This window comes from Equus caballus, chromosome X (genome assembly GCF_041296265.1).
Source record: "Equus caballus isolate H_3958 breed thoroughbred chromosome X, TB-T2T, whole genome shotgun sequence".
Lineage (NCBI taxonomy): Eukaryota > Metazoa > Chordata > Mammalia > Perissodactyla > Equidae > Equus > Equus caballus.
In genome coordinates, this window is record NC_091715.1 from 79,396,759 (window position 1) to 79,409,403 (window position 12,645).

At 37.7% G+C, this 12,645-nt stretch overlaps 1 protein-coding gene across 11 annotated transcripts in view; it reads right to left on the bottom strand.

Moving 5' to 3' along the window:
* Positions 1-12,645, bottom strand: part of SATL1 (spermidine/spermine N1-acetyl transferase like 1) — a 123,468-nt gene that overhangs the window by 884 nt on the left and 109,939 nt on the right. For all 11 annotated transcript variants that reach the window (NM_001433655.1, XM_070256707.1, XM_070256711.1 and 8 more), the window contains 3 exons: positions 1,586-1,675; positions 1,070-1,171; positions 446-486 (listed from right to left, as the gene is read on the bottom strand). In NM_001433655.1, the coding sequence (NP_001420584.1) occupies positions 446-486; positions 1,070-1,171; positions 1,586-1,675 (233 nt within the window). The remainder of the gene's footprint in view (positions 1-445; positions 487-1,069; positions 1,172-1,585; positions 1,676-12,645) is intronic.

Sequence of the window (12,645 nt, forward strand, 5' to 3'; positions counted from 1 at the left end):
TTGCAAAGTCCACTCATTGGTTTTTCTATAAATTGAGTTCACTGGTTTTTTCTTTGTTCTATAGAAAAAGTTTACCTAAAATTCTCATATGTATTTCCAAAATACAGAAGGATCTGGTTTTTATACTATTCTCATATTCATACTGTGGACCTATTTTATGGGTAAAATTGCCTTCTGATCTTCCTCTTGCTTACTTCTGCTTTATAGCAAATAGGTGGATAGTGTGGTTGTGGATTATATAGAAATCAATTTTTAATTAAATATAACGCTCAAATATAACCTATATGAGTATCTGATTTGAAAATTGTTTAATTGGAATAAATTAAGTACATTTTGAGGTTATATTCAGATGGTGAGATAATTCATCTAATTTATGCCATTAAATAATAATATTTGATGAAAGAAAGATAACGTATAGAATACCAATAGTAATAGTAACACATACCTGACTTAGCCTCTTCAACATTTCAGCTCCAATACCTAGACCTTTTAAATAGATAATGCAGAATGAAAAACTGTAAGTTGAAAATTTCCACTTAACAAGTTATTTGCTTTAGTTTGAAAGAAATAAAATATAAAACCCTGTATCTGGTTGTTATGTATTCTTAACAGCTTGTGTTGAAATCCAACTCATGAATGTTTGTCATACTTCTTTTTCCTAATTAAAATGTGGTTCCAAAGGTAATGGAAAGGATTTTGGATTTATTTTAAAGATCAGTGGAAAGGAAACGAATCCCTGTCACTAACATCCTTTCACAGAGTATATTTCTTATTCTTTTCTAGATAGACCAACCCAAAATATAAAAGCATTTTTTAAAAATACAAATAGAGCTATGATAATTTGGCTTATCCAAGCCTTGATGGGAAATAATAAGAAAATCCTTTTCTAATATGATTGAGTCTTCACCATATGCAAAGATAACTAGGACAGTGATTAGGCTCATGAAATAGAAATTAGGTAACATAAACTGACTTAAACAGCATATTTATATGAAAGCGCTATCTCCTTAAACTAAAATATACCATTTTAATTTTTAAATTATAAGTAATATTATAAATGTAGCTTGACCTCGGTAAGCTTCTGTGACATAAAAGTCCTCTAAGTAAAGCAATTTGCCAATCCAGGGGTCGTAGGTAAAGTAGTACATGGCAAACCCAACGGTTACTTTTCCTAGGAAGAAGGAAGAGAAGGAATAAAGAGGTTAATGCTTTGAGTCTTAGAATGTTCTTTCCTCCAAAATGGAATATCTTTGTTATTTTTTTAACTACCAACATAAAAAAACTCACTGGACAAAATTTCAATACAGAAATGCATAATGTAGAAGGTTTAAGTCCTTTATAATACAACCTTTAAGAGATAAGCCATCTTTTAACACTGTGGAGTATATTCTTCCAGATTTTTTCTATGCATATAGAAAACATAAGTACATATCACACATTTTCTTTTTGAAAAACAAAACTGAGTTTATGTACTTAATATCTCCTCCTCTGCTTAACAGTAATTATATGTTATCAAATTGTACTTTGTTTTCAGGGTAGAGAAAATATACTCCAAATTAAATTGGAGGCGGAAGATTTATTTTACCTAATGGTCTTTGTTGACTTCGTTTTGTTGGTACTTCTGCAATCAGGCAGTAGAAAAGGGGCCTGTCCCCAAAGCCATCCCTGAGTAAATCTGAAATATCAATTCACATACAATATGTTAGAAAGTTTACAGTAAAGAGAAAGAAGATGGTAGAGTGGGCAGTACCAGGAATTTGTCTCTTCACTTCTACAGATGTACTGGCAGACACTGCCTAAAGTGAATATTTTGGAACTCTAGAGTTTATTTGAACACTTGCAACTAACTTTCAGAGGACAACTTGGGTGGTAAATTGCAGTTAATTTTGGTCAAATTCAGCCGTCAGCCCAGTGGTGGCTTCCAAGCCTGCCCACCTCTGCCTCATGGCAGACAGCTGTGGGGACAGCAACCTGAATTTCTGAAGTGGTTTGCTGGAGCCAAGGTAGGCAATAAGGGACTTATCCTCCAAATACTGGAGTTCTGTGTTCTGATTGTGGATTGCTGCTCTGAACGCTGAGGTGAAGACCTGAAAGCTGGCCACTATATTTTCAACCTCCATCAACTAAAGCAGCTTCCAGGAGATTTAAAGGAGCCACATCTGTTTTGTTAGATATTCAAACACAATTATGTATACAACAGAATCTAGAAAGCCACTATGCATGATCAAGCAAAAGACCTCAGAACACCTTAAACAGTCAACTCAGGCTTATCTCTGACACAGACACTTTATAACAATAAAAAAACAGCCACCCCTGAGGAAAGGGGATAATTTGATTTCCAGATTTAACACATTATAAGATTCAAAGGTCTACTTTTCAATGATAACAAGAAAAATCAGAAGAATATACAAAGAAATTGGAAGGCATGGCCCATTCAAAGGAACAGAGTGAATCAACAGAAAATATACTTGAGGAAGCCCAGATGTCAGACTTACTAGACAAAGACTTTAAAACTACTGCCTTAAAAGTGCTCAGAGAGCTAAAGGAAGACATGCACAAAAACAGGAAAAAGATGTATGAACAGAACAAATATCAATCAATAAACAAATTATGAAAAAGAACCCCCACCAAAAAATTCTGAAGCTGAAAAGTATAACTGTGAAATGAAAAATGCATTTTAGGGGTTCAAAATCAGAATTGAGCAAGCAGAAGAAACAGTGAGCTTGAAAATAGGACAGTTGAAATTATCAAGTCTGGGGAACAAAAAAAAAGATGAGGGAAAGTAAACAGAGTAAGGGATCTATGGAACACCATCAAGAGGACCAACATACATATTATGGTACTCTCAGAAGGAGAAGAGAGAGAGGAAAAAAGAATATTTGAAGAAATAATGGTTGAAAACTTCCCCAATTTGATGCAAGACATGGTGGAAATTAATAAACAGAAACCTCATTAAAATGGAGTTGGGAGGCCAAAAGGTGGGGTGGCTCTCACACCCTACCTTGATAGCAGAGCACCACAGGAAGAAGAGACTTCCTCGTCTTGGCAGGTGAGAAGCTCAGCCAATGAAAAGCCCCTACACTTAGCACACTCAATTCCTCCAACGGACTCTTTACAATAGCCCTCCCAACTTCATCTTGCCCTTCACAAAAGAGTTTCTCCTCCCCTTTCTGCTCGGGACTTGCATGTGGCTTGCCATGGTTGCAGACCCCAAATTGCAATTTTTTGCTGATCTTGAATAAACCTATTTTTGCTGGAGAAATAACTGGATGTCTGTTTGTTTAAGGTCAACATTTTGGTGGCCTGTACAGGGATCCAGAGAAGACCCAGATGATTCCGAGGCTGGTGAGCAAACAGGTGTGGTACCCACAACAGAGCCCATTGAGCTTGCTGCTTTTCTCGCCAACCCTGGAGTTTGAGGGTAAGTCTCTTCTCCTGGATCCAAGCTTCCACCCTCTTTGCATCTGAGGCTCTCCAGGCTTTATTTGAGATCTCTTTTAAGGCTTTGTTCTGCTTAAGGCCTTGTTTGTGAATACTCGGTTGGCACTTTGGCCTGATTCTTTTGAAATCAGGCTGTTTCTACCAGAACTATGCTAAGCCTTCGGTCCACTTCCTTTGGAACCACACTGCTCCTACTTGGAACTGGGCTGGCACTGCAGCCTGACTCCTTTGGAAGCTGGATGTTCCAGTTGAAACTGTGCTGAGCCAGCCTTCGGCCTGACTCCCTTTGGAGCAGACTGTTTCATAGGAACTTTGTTGATCAACCTTTGGTCTGACTCCTTTTGGAACTGAACTGTTCCACTGGAGCTGCGTTGATTCAACTTTTGGTCCGCCTCACTGAAATCAGACTATTCCTACTCGGACTGGCTGGCATTAAGCTTGCAGGTGGTTTGAGCTGTTCAAGCTGTTTGAGTTGCAAGCTGTGTAAGCTGTTTAGGCTGTTTGAGAATTATTCCTTGGCTCTAGAGAAAAATTTCTAAGAAGTGGGATCCCAGTTATCTAAATATGTTGAGGGTGCGCCCCCTACAGGGACCCTGGCTGATTTTATGTTTAAAATTGATTATGATTTTATGTTTATGCACTCATTCCTCATGCGCATTTCTAACTAAATGGACCAACTTAACCAAAAGTAATTTAGAATAGCAGTGGCCCTTGTGGTGAACTTTTGAACTCCCAAACATACTTTACTTAAAACCAGATTGGACAATCAAAGCTCTGTAATTTGCAAAACTAGATGGAATGCCTAATTTAATTGGTATTTTGAGGCTTCCAAACATTACCAGGAGCCTAAATTGCCTCTTTGCAAAATAAAATGTTAAGATTAACTGAGGCAAACAAATGATTAAAGAAAGATGAAACGGCTCCCGAAGCCTCTTGTTCCTCTGCCCTGGCTCCTCGTGCTCTGGCTCTGCCTGCTCACCTTCTCTAATGCCTACACCTCCTCTATACCCTCAGTTTCCCTGTACTAACTCTCACCAAACTTCCCCTTTTCCCTGAAACTCTCCCCACTCCCTCGTCCTCTGAACCTATCAGAACCTGTCCCTCTAAAAATAAGCCTTCTGAGGATCCAAAGGCTGAACTTCGAATCTCTTATACTCCCTGGACTAAAGCTGAACTGTGAGCCACAAAGATTTTCCCATAGTAACCGAATATCCTCACAGATTTGCTGAGGAATTTAATATAGTCATTCAAACTTACCAACCTGGGTTCTCTGACTTACATCAGCCGGTTCATGTGTTTGTCGGTGAAGGCCAGGCCCAGCATTGGATGAAAATTGTTAATTGGGAAAATCCTGAAAGGTGTCTAGAATTAAAACCAGGAGACCAGCCTGCTGACTTGTATGTATAATCAGGCTCAGGCAATCACTAGATGACTACATTGGACAATTCCTAGGGCTTTCCCAAAGCCTGTTGATTGGAACAAAATTCAGCCTTGTGCACAAAAACCTGATAAAACTGTTTATGCCTATTCAAATCAACTTGATTGTTTTTTTAAAAATATTCTGGTCTTCTTTCAGATGTTTCCACCCAGGTAGCTTTTAACTCTATGTTATTAATGAGCTGAACTGGGACCTTTCCCTCCTAGTAAAAAGGACCAGGATGGAATGGGAATCTATGTCCACTCCAGATTTAGTTAACCTGGCAAACCAACTCTCTTGCACCCTAGCTGAGTCACCTAAAAGAAAGACCACCAAAACTCTTAATCTTCAACTCCAGTAAATGAAGTCCCCTAACCGAAATCAAAACCCCCCCCTGGCTTCTGCTATTATTGCAAAGAACCAGGACATTGGAAAATAAATTGTTACAAATTTAAGTGCTTCAAGTGCCTTCAGCCCTCTAACCAGCCTTTCCAGCGCCCTCCAAATTCTCAGTGACAGGGCTCCAAGGAGCCACAGGGGCTCTTCCCAATCCTCCTTCTTAACTGGCTCAGAGGAACATTTCTCCAGGTTGGAGATAAATTTCTTTTTGTCCGAATTGACACGGGAGCCACACTCTCGATACTCAACCCCACTACTGTAAAGCAGCCCCTGCCTTGGAGAACAAACACAGTTCAAATAGTGAGAATTTCCAGTAAACCTCAATGGGTTCCTGTCTCTGAACCTACTGCCTTTTGTTTCGGCTCTTTCAGAGACACACACCCTTTTCTCCTTAGTTCCTCTGGCCCAATCCATCTGTTAAGCTGAGACGTCTTGGAAAACTATGCCAGAATTTAGTTCTTCCGAAAGGGGGAAATAATTCTAGAATTTGACAGTAGCCATCAAAACAGCCAATCAAGTAAATTAAATGACTCTTTGACATCTTTTATTTGCTCCATCTCTGATGTACCAGAGCTGATTCTGGAAACACTGATCATTTGTTCTTGTTGAACCAGCTACCACCCTCCTTATGGGCAAAATCTCCAACTGATATTGGTAAAGTTCAGAGCACACCTCCCATCACGATTCAAATAGATCCCTCAAAACCTCTCCCCAGAATTAATCAATACCCTATAAGTAAGGAAGCTCTTCAAGTTATAAAGCCCATAATAGAGAATTACAAGGCTCAGGGCCTCATTATCCCTCGTATTAGTCCCTGTAATACTCCTGTTTTAACTGTGAGAAAACCCAAGGCCTGAGGGTGGAGGTTTGTCCAGGACCTCCAAGCAATAAACAACATCGTTATCCCTCAAAACCCCGTTGTTCCTAACCTCTGTACACTACTAACATCCATTCCCACTGGAAGCAAATTCTTTATGGTAACTGCTTTATGCCATGCATTCTTCAGCATTCCAGTTGATGAAGCTAGCCAATACCATTTTTTCCTTCACTTGGGAAGAAAAATAATTCACCTGGAGAGTAATGCCTCAGGGTTCTACTGAGCGCCCTTCTTATTTCTCACAAATCCTGAAGGCTGATCTGGATGATATAAAGTTCCCTTGAGGTTCTTTTTGTTGCAATACCTGGGTGATTTTCTTCTGTGCTCTCTCTCCCATGTCTCCTCACAGAAAGATAACATCCACTTGCTAAAGCTTTTAGCCTTAAAGGGACACAAGGTTGCCAAAGATAAATTGTTGTTTGTCCAAACCAAGGTTCGAAATTTAGGTTATTGCCAAAATTGGATACCAAATTTCTCTCTTATGACCAAACCTCCATATGTTTTACTAAAGAACAACAACCTCATCCAAATTTTATGGGAAGAACTGGATGACACAGCCTTTAAGGCCTTAAAGGAGAGTTTGATGAACCCACTTGCCCTTGGACATCCCAATTATCAAATTCCCTTTTTCCTTTTTGTATATGAAAAGGAAGGGAATGCCCTTGGGATACTCACCCAAAAACACAGGGACTGCCATTCACCCATAGGGTATTTCAGCCACCAGCAGGACCCCGTGACAAGGAGATATTACCCTTTGCCTTTAAGCCGTTACTGCCACTGGCCTTTGGTTAAAGCCACCGAGAAAACTGTTGTGGAATCTCCTTTAAACATTTTTGTACGTATGCTGTGGTAGCCCTCGTGAATTCTCATCACACTAAGCATTTTTCAGTCAGCCACCAAGCCTCCTATGAAATCCTTTTGTTAACTGCTCCTCACATAACTCTTTTATAAAATAGCCTGAACTCTGCTACTCTTCTCTCCTCCATTATCGACAAAGTCCCGCATGACCGCTTGACGCTGACGGATCACCTCCTTTATCCTTGTGATGATCTGCAGGAAAATTCCTTTAGGTAACACCTAGTGCTCATGGTTTACTGATGGTTCTTACTCAAAAGGTGACAATGGCAAATGTTGTGCTTGGTATGCTATTGCAATTCCTTTTGATATGGTTGAGGCAGCACCTTTACCTGTGGCTACTTCAGCCCAACAGGCTGAATTATACACTCTTACACGGGGTTGTACTTTAGCCAAGGGCAAAACTGCCAACATTTATGCTGACAGTAAATACACTCTTGGAATAGCTCATGATTTTGGAATATTGTGGAAGCAACATGGCTTCCTTTCTTCCAGCAGAAATATAATTTAAATGGCCCCTATGTTTAGGAATTATTGGATGCTATACTTTTACCTGCTGCTTTAGCTAATATTAAGATTCCGAAGCACTCTAAACTTGACTCTGGAAGCTAAAGGAAATTACCTTGCTGACATTTCCACAAGGAATGCAACCCTTAAATGAACCAACAACAGCCAAACCTCTGTCATGCTGCAAAGGGATACTTCACCAGATGACAACTTAGAAAACTGGCTAGAGAAGCCCAACAATTTGTTTCAGAGAGGGAAAAACAAGATTAGAAATTCAACAATTGTTGGTTTGATAAAAAGAGAAAGCTCTGCTTCAGACCATATAACTCAGTCCTACCAGAGACTCTAAAATTTCCACTCCTAACCACTGCACATGCATTAAACCACTGGTCTACTGACAAAATGATAGCATTCATGAATCAACATTGGTGACGGAATATTAACAAGACCATAAAAAGTACCTACCTCACTTGTCCCACTTTTCCAAAATACAGCCAAGAGAAGCCTGTTTGAACTGCTCCTGGATATTTTAAACTTCCTGATGAACCACTCTTGGTTTGGCAAATGGGTTTGATACCATTCCCCCATCTCATAGAGATAAATATGTTTTAGTCATGGCCTGTGTGTTTTCTGACTGGACTGAAGCCTTCCCTTGCAGACAGGCCACTACCTCTTCTGTGGCTAAAGTCCTTGGAAAAGATTATCCCTTCTTGGAGAACTCCTCTTGAACTTCATAATGATCGAGGAGCCCATTTTACTGGTCAGGTACTTCAGCAAGTCTGCACTATTTGGCTGGTTTTACAATACTTTCACTGCACTCACCACCTTCAATCCTCTGGTTTAGTTGAACACACTAACAGCATTATTAAGACTCGCTTGGCAAAGTTTGTAGAGACCCTGCAGTTACCTTGGCCAAAAGCATTCCTGTTGGTCATTCTTAATCTCAGATCCACCCTTTTTGGAACTCATAAAACTCACCCTTTGAGATTGTCACAGGACACCAATATTCTTGGCTCCTGCCTCTTTGGACTCACAGCTGATAAAAGGAGATATACTCCAATATTGCAATGGCCTAATTGCTTCTATAAACAATAACCATGTTTTGGTGGAGTAGTCTTTCACAGTGTGCTCCAGGGAGATAAAGACTTTTAAGCATCACACCTTGCAACCTGGAGATTTCACCTATTGGAAAAGACACCTCCAGAAGGACTCTGTTTAACCTTGCTGGAAAGGCCGCTATCAGATACTATTAACCTCACCAGAAAGGCCCTCTATCAGATACTATTAATCAACCCTTGTGCCGCAAAACTCAAGGGAATAATCTCTTGGATTCATGTGACATACCTAAAAATAGCATGAAACCCTGACTGGACCTGCACATCATCTGGTGCCTTAAAAGTAAAGATTTCCCAGAATTGAAGCAGACGACACCTGATGAGACAGCTTTCCCAAGATGTTCGGACCAGGCCTGTTGGAAGGTTGTCTGCCAAATCTTTGATGATGATGTAACTCTTCGGACGATCTCTAATGCCTATGATCTTGATTACATATGGACTTTAGAAAAGAAAGAGTTCTCCTATTCTATGCCTCCTTAGTACTCGATGTGGCCACATTAGGTTTCTAATCCATGCACTTTCTCTCCAATGTGGGACATGATGCTCAGGAAATGTCCTTCCTGGCATCAAGGGACAAAAGGCTGCTAGAACTGGAAAAAAAAAAAATGACTCTTGATTAGCTATGCTTTTAAAGATCTCAATCAGAAGGGGAAATGTGAGAATTAACAAACAGAAACCATATTAAAATGGAGTCAGGAAGCCAAATGGGGGAGCTCTCATGCCCTAGATCAAGTGCAGAGCCCAACAGGAAGAAGAAAGACGACTTCTTAATTAGCAAGAAGCTCAGCCAATGAGAGACTGTCACAAGTCAGCCAAGAAAAAGCCATTACACTTTGAACTCCCAGATTCCTCCAGTAGACTCCTTATTTACACAATGTATAAAGATATAATCTATGACACCAGTAACATAGAAGGGGGGAATGGAGATGTGTAGGAGAAGAGTTTTTGTATGCTATTGAAGTTAAGCTGCTATAAATTCAAATTAAATTGTTATAACTAGGATGTTAAATGTAATCCCCATGATAACCACAAAGAAAATATCCATGAAATACACACATAAGGAAATGAGGAGAGAATCAAAACATTTCACTACAAAAATAAACATAAAAGATGGTAGCAATGGAGGAAATGAGGGACAAACAAGCTATATGGCACATAGAAAACAAATAGAAAAATGGCAGAAGTCCATCCTTATGACTAATTACTTTACATTTTTACATGTAAAGTAATTTAAATGCTCTAATCAAAAGAGAGATTAACAGAATGTATTAAAAAAAAAACATGGTCCAACTACATGCTGTCTGTAAGAGACTCACTTTAGATTAAAAAAAACACACATAAAAGTTGATAGTATGGGAAATGATGGGAAATGATATTTCATGCAAATAGTAACCAAAAGAGAGATGGAGTGGCTGTACTAATATCAGACAAAATAGACTTTAAGTCAAAAACTCTTATAAGAGACAAAGAAGGATATTATATAATTATAAAGGGTCAATTCACCAAGAAGATAAAACGTTTATAAACATTTATTCACCAAACATCAGAGCTCCAAAATATATGAAGCAAATATTGATAGAACTGAAGATAGAAAGAGACAGCTCTACAATAATAGTAGGAACTTCAATACCTCAATTTCAATAACGTATTAAACAACTAGATAGAAGATAAATAAGAATAGATTACATGAACAACACTACATATCAATTGAACCTAACAGAAATATACAGTACACTCCACCCAACAACATAATACACATTTTTTTCTCAAGTGCACGTCGAATTTTCTCTAGGATAGCCTATATGATAAGCCACAAAACAAGTCTTAATAAATTTTGAAAGACTGAAATCATACAAAGTATCTTCTCCAATCACAATAAACCTAGAAATCAACAGCAGAAGGAAACTAGGAAATTCACAAATATGTGGAAATTAAACAACAGACTCAAACAACCAATAGGCCAAAGAAGAAACCACAAGGGAAATTAGAAAACTGAGATGAATGAAAATGAAAACACAACATACGAAACTTACGGGATGCAGTGAAAGCAGTGCTCAGAGGGAAACTTATAGCCTTAAATGCCTACATTAAAAAAAAGAAAAAAAGACCTCAAAATAACCTAACCTCACACTTTAAGGAACTACAAAAAGGAGCAAACTAAGTCCAAAGCTAGCAGAAGGAAGGTAATAAAGATTAGGGCAGAAATAAACAAAAAAAGAGCATAGAAATACAATAGAGAAAATCAATGAGACCAAAAGTTGGTTCTTTGAAAAGATCAACAAATTGGCAGCCAGACTGGCAAAGCAAAAAAAAAAGAGAAGATCCAAGTAATTAAAATCAGAAATGAAACAGTACTACTACTGACCTTACAGAGATAAAATTAAGATTATAGGTAAGTACTATGAGTTGTACACCAATAAATTAGATAACCTAGAAGAAATGAACAAATTTCTTGAAACTTACAAATTACCTAAACTGATTCAAGAAGAAATAAAATCTCAGCAGACCTCTAACAAGTAAAGACTTTGAATCAGTAATCAAAAATCTCCCCAAAAAGAAAAGTCAGAGACCACCAATTGGTAAATTCTGTCAAACTTTTAAAGAAGAATTAACACCAATCCTTCTCAAACTCTTCCAAAAAAACTGAAGAGAAGAAACATTTTGTAACTCATTCTATGAAGTCAGCATTACTCTGACACCAAAGACATCAAAAGAAAAGAAAATTATATCCTTTATTAATATAGATGTAAAAATTCTCAACAAAAGATTAGCAAATTGAACTCAACAGCATATTAAAAGGATCATTCACCATGACCAAGTTTGATTTATCTATGAATGAAAGGATGCCTCAACATAAGAAAATTAATCAGTATAATACTTTACGTTAGCAGAACAAAGGGAAAAAACCACATGATCATCTCAATTGATGCAGAAAAGGCGTTTAACAAAATGTAACACCTTTTCATGACAAAAGCCCTTAGAAAACTAGGAACAGAAGGAAATTTCTCAACATGATAAAGGGTACTTATAAAAAAAAGTTAACTTCATACTCGATGGTAAATGACTAAGCATTTCCCCTAAGATTAAGAACAAGACAAGGATGCCGAATTTCATCACTGTTATTCAGCATTGTACTGCAAGTTACAGCCAGAGCTATTAAACAAGAAAAGGAAACAAAAGCCATCCAAATTAGAGACAAAGACATAAAATGATCTGTATTCACAGATGACATGATCCTATTGACAGAAAATCCCAAAGAATCCAAAAGAAAGCTACTAGGGCTAATAAATGAAGTCAGCAAAGTTGCAGGCTACAAGATCAACAAACAAAAATCAGTTTTGTTTCTATATACCAGCAAAGAACAAACCAAAAAGTAAGTTAAGAAAGCAATTCCATTTACAATAACCCCTAAAATAAATACCTTGTAATAAGTCTAACCAAGGAGGTGAAATACTTGCATACTGAAAACTATAAAACATTGCTGAAAGACATTAAAGAAGACCTAAATAAATTAAAAGACATCATGTGTTAATACATAAGACTTAACATTGTTAAGATGTCAGTACTACCCAAAGTGATCCAAAGATTCAATGTAGTCCCTATCAAAGTTCCAACATCCCTTTTCACAGAAATGGTAAAGCTGATCCTCAAATTTATTTGGAATTCCAAGTAATTTATTTCGAATTCTAACTTTAATCATCTCTTCTCTTAATTTTCATATTTTCTGCTTAAAATGTTCTAATTCACCATAAAACAGTAGTTCTAATTCATCATAAAACCTATCCTATTAATATTGCTGGTAAATATCTTGAAAATAGGTGAGTCATTTTGCTTTTATCCATTTCATCCTATCAAGCTACTACCAACATATTCGGCGTTAAATTATACTTTGACCAATTACACATCTCATTCTACAATTCGAAAATTAGTTGAAGTCTATTGCAGCTGTAAAGATGTAAAAGCTCTATCAATTTCATACTAAAAAGTGGAGAAAATATAAAATAGTGGAGCACTGACAAAGCTATCAAACTTAT